Source organism: Protopterus annectens, chromosome 17.part0 (assembly GCF_019279795.1).
Source record: "Protopterus annectens isolate FY-2018-M chromosome 17.part0, PAN1.0, whole genome shotgun sequence".
Lineage (NCBI taxonomy): Eukaryota > Metazoa > Chordata > Ceratodontiformes > Protopteridae > Protopterus > Protopterus annectens.
The window spans coordinates 820,934,114-820,954,406 of record NC_056751.1 but is presented as its reverse complement, the minus strand read 5'-3'; the positions used below and the strand labels follow the sequence as shown (position 1 = coordinate 820,954,406).

At 42.1% G+C, this 20,293-nt stretch overlaps 1 protein-coding gene across 1 annotated transcript in view; it reads left to right on the top strand.

The window, feature by feature from the left end:
* The window catches only part of LYVE1 (lymphatic vessel endothelial hyaluronan receptor 1), a 428,786-nt gene extending 409,176 nt beyond the window's left edge, over positions 1 to 19,610 (top strand). The window contains exon 9 of the mRNA XM_044059009.1: positions 18,991 to 19,610. Within this exon, the coding sequence (XP_043914944.1) occupies positions 18,991 to 19,180 (190 nt within the window). The 3' untranslated portion in view covers positions 19,181 to 19,610. The remainder of the gene's footprint in view (positions 1 to 18,990) is intronic.
* Positions 19,611 to 20,293: the final 683 nt, after the last annotated feature.

Genomic DNA, 20,293 nt, shown 5'->3' with positions numbered 1-20,293 from the left:
TGTGTTTCCTTCCTATAAATTTTAGCCGTGTATTTATCTGAATTTTTGGTCAAGTACACATCTAGGAAGTTAATCGAAGTTTGCTGATAGTTTTTTGTGAACCTTAAAAATGAAGTAGTTGAACTAAGATAGTTAACTAGTTCATCTGCAACCAGTTCGTCCCCATTGATGATAATGAATATATCATCCAAGAACCTTTTGTAACAAAGTATTTTATTCATCCATTCACTACTGAGAAGATGTTTATTTTCCCAGTGGGCTAGGACCAGGTTGGCAAAACTAGAACCCACTGGGGAGCCCATGGCTAACCCTATTTTTTGTTTAAATAACAATCCTTCAAAGCAAACAAAGTTGTTTGCCAAAATTATATCTAGGAGTTGCTCAACAAGTAAGCATTCATTGTCATGGGCTCCTTTTGTTCTAATGAAATCAACTACCCATTCAGTGCCTGTTGTGTGTGGAATACATGAATACAGTTCACAGATGTCAATAGTTAGAAAGTTCCCAGATTTGTTGAAGGGTGTATTCTGAATACATTCTAAAAAGGACCAGGAATCCTTAAGAATCTGGGTTTCTGACTCCACATACTTTTTTAATATGCAGTCCACAAGCTTTGCAGCTGGATAAGTTATGGACTGCCTAGCATCAACCAAGGCTCTAAAAGGCGGGTTTGATACATTTTTATGTAACTTCGGTATACCGAAGATTTTTGGGATCCTAGGTGCCATCATAGTGATATAAGTATATTGATTAATATCTATAATGCCATCTGTGTACAGGTCGCTGAAGAACATCTTAATTTTATTGTATGCCTGATTTAGTTCATTTCTACTTTCTATTTCTATCTTTAGATAAAGACCTATCACATATTTTCAATTTTGGCCCAACGATCTCATACAGGAGGGGTTACAATTTAAAAAAGCTATTAGAAACAAACCCCAAAACAAAGAAAACTAAAAGAGGCACTACGAAATGTGGAAGTTGTAAATACTGCCTATACATAGATACATCTGAAAATTTTAATATCAGAAATGAAACTTTCCATGTTAATGTATCATGTAACTGTAATTCTAGGGCAGTAGTCTATCTAGCTCAATGCACAAAGTGCCCCTCATTCTATGTGGGCAAAACAGATAGACGATTACGTGATAGGATATATGAGCATTATTATGCCATAGTGAAAAACAAGGATGACAATGCCCTGGCTAGGCATTGTACAAAGAACCCAGGGCATACATTTAAATTCATGGTAATAAACCAAATTGTGCAAAACTACAATAAATATGGGTTGGTCAATGACAACTTATTGAAACTTGAGCTCGAGAGAAGTGAACTCAAATGGCAAATAAGACTAATGGCCTGTAGTTACCCAGGCCTGAATGAATTTCTTTCTATAGCATGTATTCTTAAAATCAAAAGTTTATTTAGATGAGGATTATACACACCTAGCATGGAACTTGGTTATAAAATATTGAGTTTATTGAGTATTTACACAACCAATAATTACTACTTGTCACATTACACAAAATTTCCATAAAACAGGTTGTTAAGAATTTAATAAAATAAAATAAAATATTTTTAAAAAAACAATTTATTTTTTATTTTTATGGATTAGAACACCTATATATATATCTTTATATTTGTATATTTACATATTTATAGATACTATATATTACATATTTAGTTTTAATGGAATTAGATGGGTTGATGATATTTAATACATTAAATATATTATGGTTACTAACCGACTATAACATAAATAGGTAGGGGAAACCTAAACTAATTATTTTTCTTTATTTTTGTTTATTTTTAACTAGAATGGTACCACACATACTTTAACAATAAGGTACCACACATTCCCAATATTACTTTTTAACACATCTTATAATATAGTTTAAAACACGTGTTACCAAACAAATGTTAAATAGAGAAGTTTAAAAACATACTTATTACATAAAGTGGGCTCTGTGTTTAGCCACGGGCGTAAAATACACTATATATTACGGTAATTTTTTACTTGCTATTTGTAATTTAGTACTGTACACAGAAGACATACAGGATCTATCTACTCGTTAGTATATTATGTTTTTATTGTTTACTATTTTTAACATACTGTCTAAGTGAAGAATTTAATGTGTTATGGGCGTTTTTAAAATGATTAATTGTAAACAACTGTTAACCTGTATAAAGGTAACAGTGGGAGAGGAAGTTGTTTGTCTGATGAAGTTCCGGCACTGCTGGGACGAAAAACGCTTAGTGTGTTTAACGTGATTGTGCCATAATAAACGCATTTGGATTTTAAACTACTTACGCTATTTGGATTTACTTTTGTCCTGCAACCTCAGCTTGTTTTCTTCACTTGCGGTTTGTCAGTTCTAATTTTTCTCAGTTGTTTCAGTCTTGGTTACCTATAGTTAGTTCTGTGTTTTGGTGCTGTCATGCATGGTATGAGGTGTGACCTTGTAGTGCTAGTGTGCTCTTGTGAGCCTTGAACCTGTTGTGTAGTACTGCACAGATATCAACATCCTGAAACATCTGCATTGCAGAGTCGTGTGTGGACAGCATGCAACTCGCAGTTGACATGGCCATCATTGAGTATCAATATGTACAGTGTTGTATCCCCTGTGCTACCTATGTAGGTGGCCATCCCTTCACAGCCTCACCACCAGTATGCAAAGATGTGCAGACAGAACACTGTGGTAATTACTATGGGTGTACAAAACAATACACTGACATTCATACTGTAACTGCATCAGGCATGCTGGTATATACCCACAATGCTATCATTACACTGTACTGTTGTCAACATCATACTATTACAATACGTCTATGTACTCACCCTATGCATCAGCACCATGTTAACCTGTTCCTGCACCGATTTTACAGATTGCAGGAGTTGGCACAGTTTCATCATATGCACAGGGTGTGTACCTGGTATGCCTGAGTCTGCCACTGATACAACCAATTGACATGTCTGCATGTGTGTGTTGGTGAGGGACAGCAGTACAAGATGGGGCAATGTTGATGCAGTGTGTGCGTGTATGCAGTAGCCCTAGGTGTTATCACTTTGCATGTGTGTATGAATGCACACAGTCCCACCTCATGGCTGCCATATACAGGTGTTTGTGGACAGCCACAGACTGTACCAGCCAGGTCATACAGATCACTGTCTATGGCCACGGACATGGTACCTGTGCCTGGCAGGGGTGCTACGGACCGTATCAGGTACTAAGCCAGACTGGGTACTGTCATCAGAAGCAGGTGGTTGGTGACTGGAGACAGATCCCTGTTGGGACTGTCCAGTGCCACGTGCATGTGGTCTCCTGGGGCGGTCTGATGACAGCACAGACCCAGCATTGCTGGGGCTGCTGCTGGCACTATGTGAGCGGCCGTGGGCCTGTTGTAGTCCACAACGGCTGCCAGCTGCTGCTGTTGCTGGCATACAGCCACGTCGATGCCTCAACCGTCCACCATTGCCCTGGCTCATGGACATGTAGTTGTGGAACAGATCTAATGTGTCCCCCCAAGGTCTGTCAATGACCTCGGTGAAGTTGCAGATGGCAGCCGCAACATCACGCATACTGTCACTCATGCCTGTGTGACATGTTCTCAGCTCCCTCAGACCCTGTCTGGTGTACCGTTCCATACGTGACTGTGCCTGCATTACAGCCTAAAACATAGCTGAGGTTGACAGACCTCTGTGGGCACATCTGACAGGGGCGGTACACCCACGGATGCTCCCATGAGAACCCATGGACGTCTGCCTGTGTGGTACTGTGTCAGGACCCTGGCCATGGCTGCTGTGTGGGGATGCATGTGCCACTGGTACCACATTACCCTGGTCAATGCCCACTGTATCCTGTCCATTACCTAGGGACATTGGTGACAAAGGATGTATTGGCAGGATGACTGTGCGCATTGATGGGGTCGACAGCTGTGTAGTGTCAACTGGCTGACCAATGACGGACCCTGGCACACCTACCTGTGCCATTACACAGGTATCATCATTATCACTATCCACAGCAGCTGATTCAGGTTCCCTGCTGCACAACACCAGAGCAGCACCAGAACCTGTGGGAGTAAGACAGGAAACACAGTTTACAATGTGTACACAATGTCACCACTGATGCACACATGCACACATGGGCGCATGCGCACATGCACACATGCACACATGGGCACATGCACACATGGGCACATGCACACATGCACACATGGGCACATGCACACATGCACACATGGGCACATGCGCACACCTCAGTATATGAGATATCAACCCACAGACACAAACACACCTGCAATCAAACACATAGCACTACTGCTTCAGCCTATTTTTACTATTAGTATACAGAGTATTGAAGGTAATGGTATTACACACTCACCAGCATGGATAGGCTGCTTTGCTGTTACACCAGAGGGACCTGCAGAAAAGAGACATTTATCGTCAGTGGGCACATCTGTGCCATTGATACTGTGGGCATGATACAGTTTAGTAGTGCAACAGTTAGCTTCCACAGGTGTACTGCAGATACTGAGGATATCACTAATGCACAATAATTACCAATATTACAGCTACAAAACGAGGACACACCTCACACATGCATAACCTAACAGTGTACAGAATAGTCAACTATACACATGGCATGTTACCTGTACGCTCTGTGTCCTGCTGCTGTGTGGCTCCAGCCTCCATCATTACACATGTATGCTGATGCTGTGCTGGAGCCACAACACTTAGTAGTAGTCCCTCCAGTCTGGTGAGGGGGGGATGTCTAGCCACCCCACCACCTGTGGCAAGCTGCTGCCTGTGGATATCCGACGCACGCTGATGGACATTTCTAATTAAATCACTGCAGTGATGGCGTACCTGCTCATATGTCCGGTTATGTGTGCCTATGTCATTTACCCAATGGACCAGGTCTTGCCACAGTGCAGCCCTCTCCTGCTGGTTTTGGCTGGTGCGGGAAAAGAGTACAGCGAAATCTCGCACCAGGCTCTGGTGTATCTCCTCCTCCTCTGCAGCGGAGTAGACAGGGTTCCGCTGGTGAACCATGGCCCTGAAAAGGAGAAGGAAAATATGTCAGCAATATCTGTCAGAAAACTATAGCACACATAATACACATAATACTCGACTGCAGTGATATAACTTAAGCACCATATATAGCATCTGTCTGTCTATTGGGGGATACACATGTAAATGACCAGATATCAGTGCTCATCCGACAACTGTGCAACAGTACCTGGCACACTCCATACGACAGACTAGTATACTGCAGCAGTCAACACACTGTTTCAGGTACAATACACAACCTCACACTGGGGGTTTGTATCAAAGTACTGTATGGGGAACATTATCAGCCCATTCACTGCACGCAATGCACGTTACATATTTCACTGGTAATGCACACTACTCTTACTTGCCATAACCCTACCTACACCACAGTGACATACAGGGTAACACAGCACAACATATGGCAATGTAGTATGTGTTGATCGCAATACCTCACACACCTGTCTCTGGCCTCACACCAAGGACACACACTACCATGACAGACAGACAGTCATGGTGAGCAATCACACCAGTACACAACATGCACCCAGTCACTAGCACACTCATTCCACCTCACATATTCCGTTTGTAATGTGTTCATGGGTGTGCATTGTGTCTTAGGTAGGTAGTGTGCTTTTGGCCCTGGGCCTACAGCAGCATACTGTTATGCTACCCTGCCCCTTGTGACACATGTGTTATGATCGTACCTGCTCCTTACAAACAGTTACATAGGGTGACTCATATGGCATATTACCTATCTGCATAACATTCAGCAGGGGTATGTCTGACATCTACTCATAGGGAGCCTTGCTTCTTAATTCTGTGTGGTCTACTACAGGGTATGTCATATCTGTGGGTAGGGTCCTGTACCTCCACCATGTGCTCTATACTGCAGTGACAAGGACGACAGACATAGGTAATTTGTGTTGTGGATGTTGGAGGTGTTACCATGGTTGTTAGACAACTGTCATGGGTGTGACCGAACTATGTATATCCAGCAGTGGTAACCCCTATGTAGGTAGTCTGTGTGCGCTCTGTGGTGTTTGAGTGCATTGACACAGTTACTTGCATATGTCTGTCCTTCTCCATATCTGTAGCTGTCATGGGAGGTACATACCGTGTAGGACATTGTGGGGTGTGGAGGGGTACAGTGACCTACATGTCCATAGCTGACACACCATGTCCGCTGACACATTCCATGTGCAGGTATTACAGGACTAGTGTGCCACTGTGTATATCAATGTGGAGCCTATTGTACACTTGTTGCCCCTGTTCCCCCCTGACACATGCAGTGGTGGGCAGGCATGTACATATGTGGTGGTTACTGGTGTCAGTGTTTTTGAATGGGGTATGGTACTCCAGTATCCACACTGGTGTTCACTCCATGCCTTTGACACCAGGCACCTGTTGCAAGACATCTGCACACATGTGCCTCACACAGTCTATATATGTATATATATATATATATATATATATATATATATATATATATATTGATATATTTATATCTGTATATGGATATATATATGTTTGTATATGTATATAAAATATGTATATATAGCTGTAGATATATACACATAGATGTGGGGAGGGGGAGAGAGTGAGAGAGGGACACAGGGAGTGAGAGTGTGAGGGGTGGGACAGAGAGATAGATAGTCATATACAGACATATCTGTTGTCAGTCAGATCTATCTGTATATGTATATGTCTCTACAGATATCTATATATGTATGTGTGTATTACATATATCTGTACGTACATATTCTACCAATCTCGATGTCTGTGCAGTAAGTGAGAACCTGGTTCAAGGCTCCTGAGAGCACACCAGCGGTACCAGGCTATACCCCGTATCATGCTTTTTGGCTCCAGGACTCGGGACAAAAAAAAAGGGAGGGGGTGTGTCCATATTCATGGAGGACACACACACCTCCAGGTTAGTGGCAACACATGAAGCATCACAGACAATCCAGGTGCAGATAACCGTAGGCAAACCTGCTATACAACTGGTAGCATGTTACAGACCACCCTCCCAATCTCAGGGACCAAAGTCAACCTTCCTGTAGACATTGGAGGATATGAATGTCCCACCACACACCATCATATTGGGATACTGCGACTACCCTAACATACACTGGGTGCATTATTCTACCCCAAACACCCTAGCCCAAAGGTTCCCGGAATTCACTATGTCAAATGCAATGGAACAGCTAGTCACCTCTCCCACAACAGGAGATAATATACTGGACCTGATCATCACAAACATGGGGACAATGTGCTACACACTGGAAGTATACCCCTCACTAGTCACATCTGACCACAGACTAATCCCCTGGATATACATATCCCACCTCCCCCACAACACAAAAGACTACAGTGGGAAACCTCTCACATGCTGACTTTACACTTCTTATAACTGAGTTGGTATCCTTAATGCCCACTGGGCCAGTGTAAACCACTTCCCACAATGCAGACACCTTCACATATGCTTTCTACAGACATCTCCAAGAATGCATGGATCATGCAATCACAAATGAAACCATGACCCTCTCCACCAAGGGCAGGCGTCCTGTCTGGTGGACCCCAGCAGTGAACAAATTGTATAACAACAGAAGGTAGCTACTGCACGGCAGAGCATACTTCCATAGAGCTACGGCATCTCTGATCAGCAGTAGTAGAAAGATATGTTTTGTCATACAAACATGCAAGGCCAACAATGAGAGGGACATCGCTATGGTCACTACAGATATATAGCATGATTGCTTGGCTAATATTTTATGTCTAACACTGAAGAAGGGTCTTTGCCCGAAAGCTTTGTTTTGTGTTATAAAGTTTTTGCTTAATGATTTGTGTTTTATTTGACGTTCTTGTATTCCAGCTTTGTGGTGTGTCACTACAGATAACCACAAGGCCTTCTTCTGCTATGTTACACACCTGGGTGGGAACCCTCATTTGTGTTCACAGTTAGTTCACAGTGACAGATGCTACACTGAACACACAGATAATGCCAACATTCTGGCAGACAGGTTCAGTGCAGTTTTCTCCCCTCCCTCACCCACGCATGTGGAATTACTTATCCCAGCTGACTGTAACCTCCCTGTCATCTCAGATGTCCAGCTGGGAACCACCCTCAGCAGAGCTGTAAACACAGCATCAATGGGACCCAACGGTATTGTAGGTTGCATGCTACGTGAACTGCAAGAGGAGCTACACATGCACATTAAATGCTATTCAGCCGTAGCCTTACTACAGCATATGTACCTGGACACTGGCATACAGCAACAGTAGTCCCACTCCACACAGGAGGCACCTCTACAGACCCTGGTAACTACTGCCCCATAAGCTTAACCAGCCTGGTCTGCAACGCTATGGAACGGATCATTATGGTACCCATACACGGAGACATTGGGGACTTAGACACTTGAGCCCACCCGGTTTGGCTTTGTAGAGGGCAGATCCTGCCTTATGAACCTGGTTGACCTTTTCAAATCAATCACTAGAGCCATTGACGAGGGCACAGTGGTCCATACAGCCTACCTGGACTTGCCTATGGCTTTCGACACAATACCGCACTCTGGCATCATAGACATGATCAACAGCTGAAATGTAAATCCGTATGTCACATGATGGGTTGCAAACCAGCTAACGGATAGAAACCCTACAGTCAAACTCACTGGTGCCATGTCAGACTCAGAGCCAGTCACATGTGGTGTCCCACAAGGCTCTGTCCTGGGACCGCTCATGTTCGGCATATAATTCCCAGATGTGGAAGCAGACATGGGAGGGTAGTGGCTGACAATGTTCAAAGATGACTGCATACTAGGCGCCATAGGCGATACACCAGCTGACACATACATCCTACTGACAGGCCTCACAGACACCAACAACTGGTGCTGGAGTCATGGCCTTACACTGCATGCCACGTAATGTATACTCATACCCTTTTGGACGGACAAGGTACCTACATATTATCACATAGATAATAACCCACTGAGTACAGACAAAGTAATCGGAGACCTGGTGACACTGTTCAATGCTGACCTCTCATTTGACACCCACATTGCCAAAGTGGTTGGATAGACTTCCTACCTTGCCCACCTTATCATGAAGGGATTCACATCCAGATCAAAAGGGGTCATTGTACCCCTATACTCCCTTATCAGGCCCATGACTGTGCACTATGCCCCATTTGGTATGTACCTCACCTGGCACTTGCAACAGCTAGGGGGACCCCATAAGTACATCACCAGGAGGATCAAGGGTCTGCAACAACTGTCATATGCTGCCAGACTAACGTAACTCATGCTCTATTCCATAGCATACTGCCTACGTAGGGGTGATCTGTACCTGATGTAGTAGGCCATGTCCAATCAGGTATTGATGGACATGTTCCACCTCATACAATCCAAATCCATCAAAACCACGACAGATATGGATTTAAACCTCAGCACACATATGAATAGGACATACTGTAGGGACAGATCCATCACTAAGAGGCTTCCCATACTGTGGAACAGGATCCCAGTTTATGTTAGGCAGAGACCCTCACTGACACTCTTCATGTGCATTCTTGACAAGTGGATGGGAGATCATAGGTTTACAGCAGGGGTCATCTCTGTGTCACTACTAGACAGAGGCACAGTAAACTAATGCTATTATGTAGGGGGGTCTTCACTGTGTCACTACTATACAGAGGCGCAAGTTTCTACATCTATTCTATACACTGTCTGCAGATAGCCTAGTACTAAACTATGACACTGTGAAACTATATATGTCTATGTATTTCTACATCCCTCTCTATCTATGTATACACATATGCATATTATATATATATATATATATATATATATATATATATATATATATATATATATATATATATATATATATATACATATATATATATATACATATATCTATATATATATATATATATATATATATATATATATATATATATACTCCTTTTTACTTCCACATATGTATACACACAGTAACGTACTGCTGAACATCCATTACTGTACAACCTACTTGTACATTGCACTACAACCTACATTGCTATGTGCACATACATTGCTATGTTTCAGTATGTTCCCGGCCCTATGCACATCTTCATATACATAGATACAGACCAATGACACATCTGGAGGGTTCACAGTATGTAGAGTATTATAGTAGTACTTTACATTACCTGTGTTTGTTGCAGCTGTTTGTGTAGGCTTGCAGTTGCTTGGCCTGCTGTCAGCCTCTTTGTTTTGTTGTTACAGGTTTTTTTTTTCTTTCTCTATCTTTCTTTAATTTTCTCTCTCTCTCTCTCTCTCTCTCTCTCTCTCTCTACCTCCAGTGGGTGCAATGACAGTATTGCATGTGTGGACTGGGAGTACAGGATGCTTTTGTAGGTATCTGCACATGTCCATGTGATGGCCTCTGCACCAATTGTTAGCCAGCATTTACTAATTGCATGCAGCCTGTTGTGTAGTGATTGCAGTTCTCACTGTGATTACAGGACTGTGCTATAAAATGGTCTGTTAGGTAGGCGTAGCCCTTTCAGATTATCAGGGTGGGGACCATGCTGGTTTGCTGTGGACACTGTTCTGTGAGTGTAAGGGTTGGTATGTCTCTCATATTTCAGGCTGTGTTGTAGACACTGCAATGCATGTTGTTCTGTAAGCTGACTATTCCTTCCTCCAGTGTCCTCTACTCTGTGTGTATGTAAACTGACACCTACGACTAGTAATACTGTGTATATGGGTGTGTGTGCTTTCCTGTGGGGATTGTGGTGTAACTGGTATATAGCAGTGGCTCTTGCAATCTGTTGCTATGGCTTCAATATTTGTTCTTTACATTCACTCCTTGTATGCCTGCTAGGTGTCTTTCCTGTAATGTGTTGCTATGGCTTTCCTATTTTCCATTTACATTCACAGCTTGTAATGCTTGCTAAATCTGTTTGGGCAGCAATTCCCTATGTGTTTGTTGTGGTAGGGTGTTACTGCATGCAGTGTGGTCTGGCCATGGTGTGGGCCTTGACACTTACAGGGTATCTGCTCATGCTGCTGAGCACGCCTCAGATACTCCGGTGCATCTTTTATCAGCCTCATGGAATGGTACATAGCAGTGGGTTACTCCAATGACATATTCTGATACTCTGCAGTTGTGACTTTGGGTTATTTCAAGCATATGTATTAGTACACCATTTGTGACGTGCAGGTGGTGCATACCTTCAGTCAGTCATAGTTACCATTGCATGTGTAGTTACACCTTTCTGCCTACTGTTAGTACATTTGACAGGGTGTCAGTGGGGCACAGTTGACATTTGTTTTCATATCAGGGACATCCCTGTAACTCAGTCACAGTTGCTATGTCTGATCTCTTAACTATTCAACTATGGCAGTGTTTATCCTGCTCTAAGTATGTGTGTGGCTTGCAAAATGCTACTGTGACATTATTACCTAGTAGCTACCAACTAGCATGACTGTTTCTCAGCACACAGTACTATTTTACAAATCCACTAGATTTTACAGTAAATATACATAACATGCTTTGTGTACTAGACTTGCTATATTCCCTTTACATTAATTCCTATTATTTTATGATATATTTCTTTCAGCACAATGTTCTTGTATAGCAGTCATGGCTTAGTGGTAAGTCATGCAGACCAGTGTTTCCAAGGTCCTGGGTTTGAGACTGAGCGAGGTATTTTAATTTGCTGCTGAGAAAACTAGAGGCCTTGTCATTCAGAGTGACTAAGGCACTTTTAAGCAGTTGTAAGCGGGTTAGCACTGGTTTGCGTGGAGGTCACGCATGCGCACTGCCGCTTAGCTTGGCGCACACACGCTTAGCTAAGCGCACAGAAGCGCACTCCCGCTTACTACTGCTTAAAAGTGCTTACTCAAGACACCAGCTATTTTCTTTTAAAGAAAAGAAAATGGGGAGATAGGAAAGTGGTGAAAAAGGGGGCACAAAGAGGGTAGGACAGTAGGAAAACAAGCTCGGGTTTTGCAGGAGGGATGTAGGAAAGGCCCATAGCTGCCCATTTCTTCGTCAGCAACAGCTGTGCATATGTTTGTAATTTGGTGTGAAATTTGAAACCTTCCACCCTGAGAGAGGTGTGAGGACAACAATAATATTTGTTGTACAGCCAATTGTAATTGCCAGTTTACATGTCCAGCAGACATGTGTGCAAAATGGGCAGCTATGTATGGGGCATAATTTTTTTGTGGGTACAGAGTGCCCTTTTTTTTTTCAGGTGAGAGTGGTATGTCAGGTACAGGAAGTCGGTATAGCTGGGGAGGTAGGTAGGGGAGGTTAACAGACAAGACAAACAAGATGCATACAGGGGTGGTGTATGACACATGTGGGGGGGGTTACACAATTGACGGGGACAGATGTTTGGATATCTCGAGCCCATGAGCCCACAGATGGCAACAGTGGAACTGAGATCCCCACCCATGGGCAGTTGCCACTGTGCCTTCACTGCCCAGGACGGGGCTGTGCTGGGGGCTATGTAGGCCGGGCAGCAGGCACGCCCGTGAGTTGTGCCACCCGTGCCTCAAGCTGGTGTAGGGGCCCAAGCACAGTGTGCCGGATCTCCCTACGCACCACAGTCCGGACACTACGGAGGGTGAGTGGATGTTCTCCTCCGGCCACGCTTGCAGAGGGGGGATGAGCCCCATCACCTGCAGCACTTCCACCCGCAGGTGGCACAGGGCCACCGGAGGAGGGTGCGGCCTGGGCACTACTGCCAGGTGCACTTGCCAGCTGAGGTGGGAGAGGTGGGTCCGCTGGAACCCGCCTTTCCTGTCGTCCTATGTTTTGCATTATTTTATGACAGTTTGGGTTAGTAACGTACAATACCATTCACAATTAGTTGTAACAGCATGCATTAGTATTCCCATTAAACAAACACCCATAAATTTAAGCCATTTAACAGCAAGCATAACACATGCATAATTTGAACAGCAATACACAATCCAACAACATGCAGGGTTGATTGATGGCAACAGGCCATCAGGTTTGGATGTATGAACAGGGCACATGCATCAACGTACATGCAAATATGTATGAACCAACAGGACAAATGTCCAGGGGTGTTAATTGTGAATGCACATACCCATTTCACGTGGAATGGATTATTTGGGGTTATAGGGTAGGGTGAAGAAATATTTCATTAATAACTTCAAATACCTATACATATGCTGTACATTTCTACTAGCTGCAGATATATACACACTACTGGTCTAACTACAGTTTCCTATGTGATAACTAATTCAGGTTGGTGATAGGAGTGTTACTGCTACATCAATATACATTTCATATTTATTCATACACATTCATATCTGGCTCTGTTCAGCTACATCATCCTGCTACATTTGCTTTATATGGCTATAGACAACTGTGGATGTTTGGTATTTCATACAACCATACTATCTGCATATTGCAAACTCAGAGCAACATATCCAGATTTTGGGACACACATTCCAGCTTCAGTACTTTTTTCAACACATGTTGCTGTTTGGTTCTGCCTGTCACATTCATTTCATTCTGTACTGACTGCAGTATACTTTATTCAGGAGTTATTACTACTTTATTGGTGGATTCATACCTCTTTCTCACACTCTCTCACTTGTTTTATTTTTACAATTCAGGATGGTACTTAATTCTAGACTTTATTGACATGTTTTACTTTTAGTTATAACAATCCTTTCCAACAGTCTCACTTGTGTCATGTTTCAGAATTTAAACAGGGATATATTTCACACATGTGTTTTACTCAGCTTCTGTAGCTGTACTTTTCAGCCTGCTGCAGGTTATGTACTATTATATTACAGGTTGGACATCTTTATTTCAGACTTGTTTCATTTTTATTTTTGGATAACAGGCTGCATCACACTTTTGTAATCAAGCAATACTTGCAAACTCTCTTGCACTGTTACTTGCACATTTTATTAATAAGTGACTACACTGCACTCTTTTGCAAGCTGTCATACTTATATATTTTTTTACAGTTACAGGGAGAGAATTACTGACCTGCCTGGTGGCACAACCACACCAGCCTATCGGCATAGGCTCAACGGTTCATGGAACGGACACCTGCAGCTGTAATATAAATGAAGTAATATTGGAATACACATCTCCATAATATCAGCTAGGTTAATTTCTGACATAAATAATTACATGTAACTTACTCAGTAGTGGGGCGTTGGGCATTTGCCGGGCCTCCTGGATCCAACGGTTCAGTGGTCCACATGGTGGTGACGGACCTGTTCACCAGTCCTTGGTATTCCTGTGGCACTGGTGAGATCATGTGCCAACCTGTCCCACGCCTCAGCCCTATATGCTCCCCACAGGACCTGGCCCTGCATGCGTTGGGCCTCATGATCATGGACGAGGAGCCAAACCATATATTTGGACTCCTCAATGCCCCACCTCTGTGCTCAGAAGCAACTACCCTCTCCTACACCTGCCATCCTGGCTGCAAGTCAGTTCCACAATCGGTTATGCTGTGTATTCCCACCTATGGGGCTTATATATGCTGTTTTTCCCACACTTATCTGTGATTGGCCATTTTGGAATTGTATCAGCTTCACAAAACCTGCTTTGTCATGCTCCTTTTTCTATTCATTCCTATATATATGCTATTACTGCATTTCTAAGTGCAACTGTCATGGCTTAGTGGTTCAGTACTTTGACTATGGTGCATGGTATCCTGGGTTCGAGCCTGGCCATTGCTTTTTATATTTTATGACTGTCTACACAGGCTAGGAGGTGTGTCTGTGTAAAGGCAGTTTTGATACAGCTTGCTCAACGTTGCCCGTCGGTTAGCTTGTTGACGCGGTACGCAGCTCCGCGCAAATGGGCCACGCTGGTTTACGCATCGTTTGGCTGTCAGCACGCATATTACGCTCAGCTCAGCTATGGGCACACAGTTTCAGCATGTTAAAACGCTGCTCAACCGCGGGCACTCATTTTACACCTGTTAAACCACTGCTCACCTACGGGCACTCATTTTACACCTGTTAAAACACTGCTCCCCTACGGGCACTCATTTTACACCTGTTAAAACACTGCTCACCTACAGGCAGATATCCTCAACTTGTTAGACTGTAGCTCAGCTATAGGCACATCTGACATTTTTTTTTTTTTATTATCTCACATTTCTTCAAAATACATGGCCCATTTCATTACATTTTACATAAAATATAATTTTATATATGTACATATATGTCAAGGAATTGTTTCGTGCTTATTTCACTAAAAATAAAAATTGATGTTGTGGGGGCTCGAACCATGACTGCCTCCTCTTCAGCCAACATCTCTACCGCTACGCTATTGCTTCTTGGCTTACTTTGCATATTTAGTTCTTATATGCTTTTCCACTGACTGCTAACTGTGGCTAAGCGCCGGGCACGCCCGCGCAAACGAGCGCACTCACGGGCAAACATCTTTACAACTTATAAAAAAAATATAAGATGTTCATTTATACATTTTATGTTCATAGTCTGTGGGGGCATGTGTTGTGTTGTGTTTATTCACATTTACACGGACTCTTACTCTTTCGGGACTTTTACTCTTCTGGGGGCGTGTCCGTTTGCAGGGCTCGCCCTACAGACACGCCCCCTACTGTCTTACACGGACCGTGTTAGCCTTAGGTGTGATTCAGCATGCCCTCATGCATATGCATAGCATGCTGACGTCACACCGTTTAACTGCAGCCTCCGTGTAAGCCTTGTAACTCTTACACGGAGGCTTCATGAATCCTGCTCAGTATCTCACCAAATACTTCTCAACAAACTAGCAACATATAAGCTCAGTACAGCATCCCTGACTATCTTCCTAATCGACAGCAGTCTACCAAATGGAAAAACAAACTCTCCCCCCTTCTATCCATCTCTGTTGGAGTCTCCCAAGACCCCATCCTCAGACCTCTCCTTTTCATCATATTTACCAATAACCCCAGTATTTCCACTCAACTTGCCTCTATCATTCAATATGCCAATCACACCACTCTTATCTGCTCCGCCCCCTCACCTCAGAATCTACAAGAAAAAACACAAAAATCTCTCCAAGACATGGAAAACTACCTCACTGACCATCTACTCATAATCAGCCCAAACAAAACTAAGCTAATGGTCTTCTGTAATAAAAAAGCTAAAAATAACCAACCTCCTCTCACCATCTACTTCTCTAATAGTACAAAAACTGAACCAGTCGATCAAGCTAAGCTTCTAGGCATAACAATAGACAACTGTCTAAAATTCGACAAATACATATTACTAACAATTAAAAAAGTCCACATCAAACTTGGCTCACTCTATAGGGACAAACCATACCTAACCAATAACACCAGCCTATCCACAAACAGATCCCACCTACTATCCACCCTCCTTTACTGCTCCCAATTCTTTACCAACTTGTGCAAGTCTGATTTGAATAACCTAGAGATCTGCTATAACAAAATATCCAAGTTTGCCATAAACCATCCCCTTAAATCTCATCACTGTTCTGCACTTCACCAACTCAGCTGGATTGAACTACCCAACATATTACCTCTCAACCAATGAACCATTGCCCACAGTATCATCCATAAACCCAACAAATGCCCTGCTCTCATTGACCTAGTTCAACCTAATACAAACCTCAGGTCCTCAGATCATCTGACAAATTCCTTCTAAAGGTAACTAAATCCCATAACTGCCATTAAGCCTCCTTCTACTCTAATAAAATAGCCAAAACCTGGAACTGTACCCCAAATATCTTAAAAAATCCAAACGGTTACAATTTCAAACTACTCCTAAAAGAACACCTCACTAATCACTGGCTATGCTCCTGCACAGCTCCAGGCTAATTATACCCACTTGACGTCTCTTACTCTAACTAGATCGACTTTGTATGCATACCAATGTATACTCTCCTGTGTGACAGCGAGGTATTACTTGTCTGTTTCTTTTCTTGTTACCTACCAACTATGTAAAAAAAAATGTTGGTTTATTCTTGTTATCATGATTTGTATACTCACTTGCATATTGTGAACTAGCCTCCTTGCAACTTTTAATCAAATCTTTCTGTATTTGTACCAAAGCATGTGATACTCTGCTGTATTTTTCCACTGCTGTTTTTCTGTCAATTACTTGTTGGAGCTTTTCTCCCTGGGTCTCCACTGAAAACGGGCTCCTGGCCCAGCGTGACACTACCCGATAAACAAATGAAAATAAATAAATAAATAAATAAATAAAATAACTGTGGTCTTGTGACTCAGTGAAAAAGAATCTGGGTTTTGTTTCTGCCTTACATTGATCAAAAGTGTGCTATTCTGCCAAACCTCCACACATATCTAGAGCCACCTTTAATCTGAAACACACAACATAACTGCATGAAAAGCTTAAGAAGTTCTATTAGTTACTGGATTGTTGTTTGTAACTGGCTGTGCAAAGGAGTGTGGGGTTAATCTCCTTGTCGTCTAATAATGTCTTGGATGTGTCAGTGGTGTCGGATGTGGGGGGAACAGTGATGGAAGATATGAAACAAAGCACATTACAAATGCTACTCCCTGTTTCAGATCATCTGCTGGTTGCAGACATAGAGAGTGGACATTATTGTCACTAAAGCATTTGTATATATTAGAATTTAAGGAATCTGAGGCAAAGGGGTTTGGGAGACAGAATTATTAACAATCAGGTGTAACCGATGCATACTTGCCTCCTAGTAAGGGTACAATCAATTACTGGAAGGATGGCTTCAAAGTGGAAACATTTACTCCATAAGATGGAAAAGTACTTGCCTCTACTTATTTATGTAGTGTCAGTGAACTGTTAGGCATAGAGGAATAAAGCCTTGACTACAGTCCAGGCATCCTGGGTTCAAGTAGCACCTTGGACACTTGACAGTGCAGGTTGGGAGAATGGATGTACCTATCCTGGTGGTGGACAGGATCTTCCTGGAGGCTGGAGCATGTCTACCTGATTCTATGCATGAATGACAACAGGGGGATGAGATTGATGATATGGGTGGTGACATTTGCGTCATCCTTTCTCACCCAGTTATGGATCCCTTTCCATAAATTACTTCCAAGCTATGCATTCAATACTCGCTCCTTGGCTCTCATCTTTTAGCACTGGGAAGTGTAAGTCTTAGAGGTTGTAGGCTTTAATGTTATTCTCTTCCTGGACAGAGAGAAAGAGGGCTCACCTCTAAGATTATGGAAGGATTTGGTTACACCAGTGCATACTGAAAGTACTCAAAAGAAGGAGGAACCAGAACTCTTAGGGAATAAAACAATGAGTTTATTGTCTCTCTGAAGAGGAAGGACCCACCTGCAGGGTTACTGCAAAATTCAGCTAGGGATCTACTGTTTGAGTATATGATGCAGTGATGGGAATAAATAAGCCTGTGGAGGACAGGTGGACATCAGTAGTAAGTAGAATATATAGGAAATTAGTCCAGAACAGACTGATGAGGAAAACAACTGTGTACTTTGGCACACTATGATCATTCAAACAACCTGAGAGAACATTATTGTAGTGAACATACCAGATCCCAGGTACTTGCTGTTCCATTTTTGAATATTTTAATGGAAAAGACAATTATGCTAGTGGGAAGGGTGTACACATTTGGAAAATGCTACTGCTTACCATCAGTGATAAAGCCAGTCCATAAAAGCAACATTTTAATCTGATTTTTGATTTGGGGCACATGACAATGAACTGTGATTTTTTTTTTGTTTGTTTTTTTGTGCGCGTGTGTGTGTGTGTGTGTGTGTGTGTGTGTGTGTGTGTGTGTGTGTGTGTGTGTGTGTGTGGCCTGATCTAGAAAAGCATATGGTCAACATTAATTCTTTAGTTCAAAGGGTAAATGAACTAGAGCTACATTACAGTTTCTTAAACCAGCTTTTGGAATGATACAATTATATCCTTCTAATGTATCACTTAATGCATTTTCCTGAAAAGGTACAAGAATGGCATTACTTTTTCAGTCAACAAAGATAAAAATAAAGGCACTGAATATCAACTACAGAAATGCTTGGAATCTGAAGATAAAGACAGCTCAACAAGCAGCAATGGAATAGAAAATGCAGAGATCCAGCTTGGTTCAGAAAGAACTCAAGATATGAATACAATGCAAACTGATATAGTATGAAGTATAAACTGCAGGCCAAAACAGACATGGCTAATGAATCATTTAAAGTATTCTCCCAGTGTTTGTAAAATAACCACAGCATAGTGATTCTGCTATATTATTTTTAATAATTTTACCAAAACATCTAATTGGTATTAAAATGTTTACAAAGAATAAATGACTGTAAATCCAAAACTTTAAGCAAAATTTAAGCAAATTACAAATAATGATGTTTACTAATCATTTCACATTCAGAGGTTTTCAATGTGCTTATGAAGCTTGGATGAACACGTTTAACTAATGTTGTTAAATTTTGAAAACCAAACATATGGACAAGTAAAGTGCACTTTGTTAAAAAACCTTTCTGTGACATGTATATCCAGTGTATGCAGTCTGGGTCAGCAACCATTCATTAAAATAAGTTTTACTATGCAGTAGACGAACAATCTGACAACGTCCTTTGAATTTTTTTTTTTTTGAGAGCTTAGGCATTCTGGAACTACACTGAAACTACACCATACTTTTAAAATAATCGCTTACACCTATGAAAGTCCATCTAACATTTAATCCCATTTCGTCAGGATTTCTACCTGAAAATGTTTGCATAGGTATTTCTATACCCCAGGTAGACACCCAAGAATTTTTCCTCAGGCAGACAGCAAATGTTTGAGGTGTGACAGGGAAGAAAGAGATAATTGGGAAAATATTTTTTGAGAGTGAGGTGAATTGGCAGACTTCAGTGATTCCCTGTGGGATGCACTGCCAGAGATGCTGGGTGGGCAGATTGGTCTGACAAGAGAGATGACTTTTCTGAGCTATGATACAGAACTGAAATTGCCTAGACATGGTAAGGCCTTGCTGTGTCTAATAATGATGGGTGCCAAAAAAGTAATTACTACAAAACGGAAATCAAAATCTAAACCAACTATACTAGTAGTGAGCGTACCAACAGAGATAAAACAACTAGAACTGAGACCTTCAGAAAAACTTAGGAGCAAACTATATAGGAAAAAATGGGAATTGTGGGAACAATACATACAAGGGAGGAATGAGGTTTAAAAGAAGGCAGGACTTAAATAAGCTATGTAATATTTGACTGAAAAAGACTGGGTATATTATAAGTGTTATATAAGG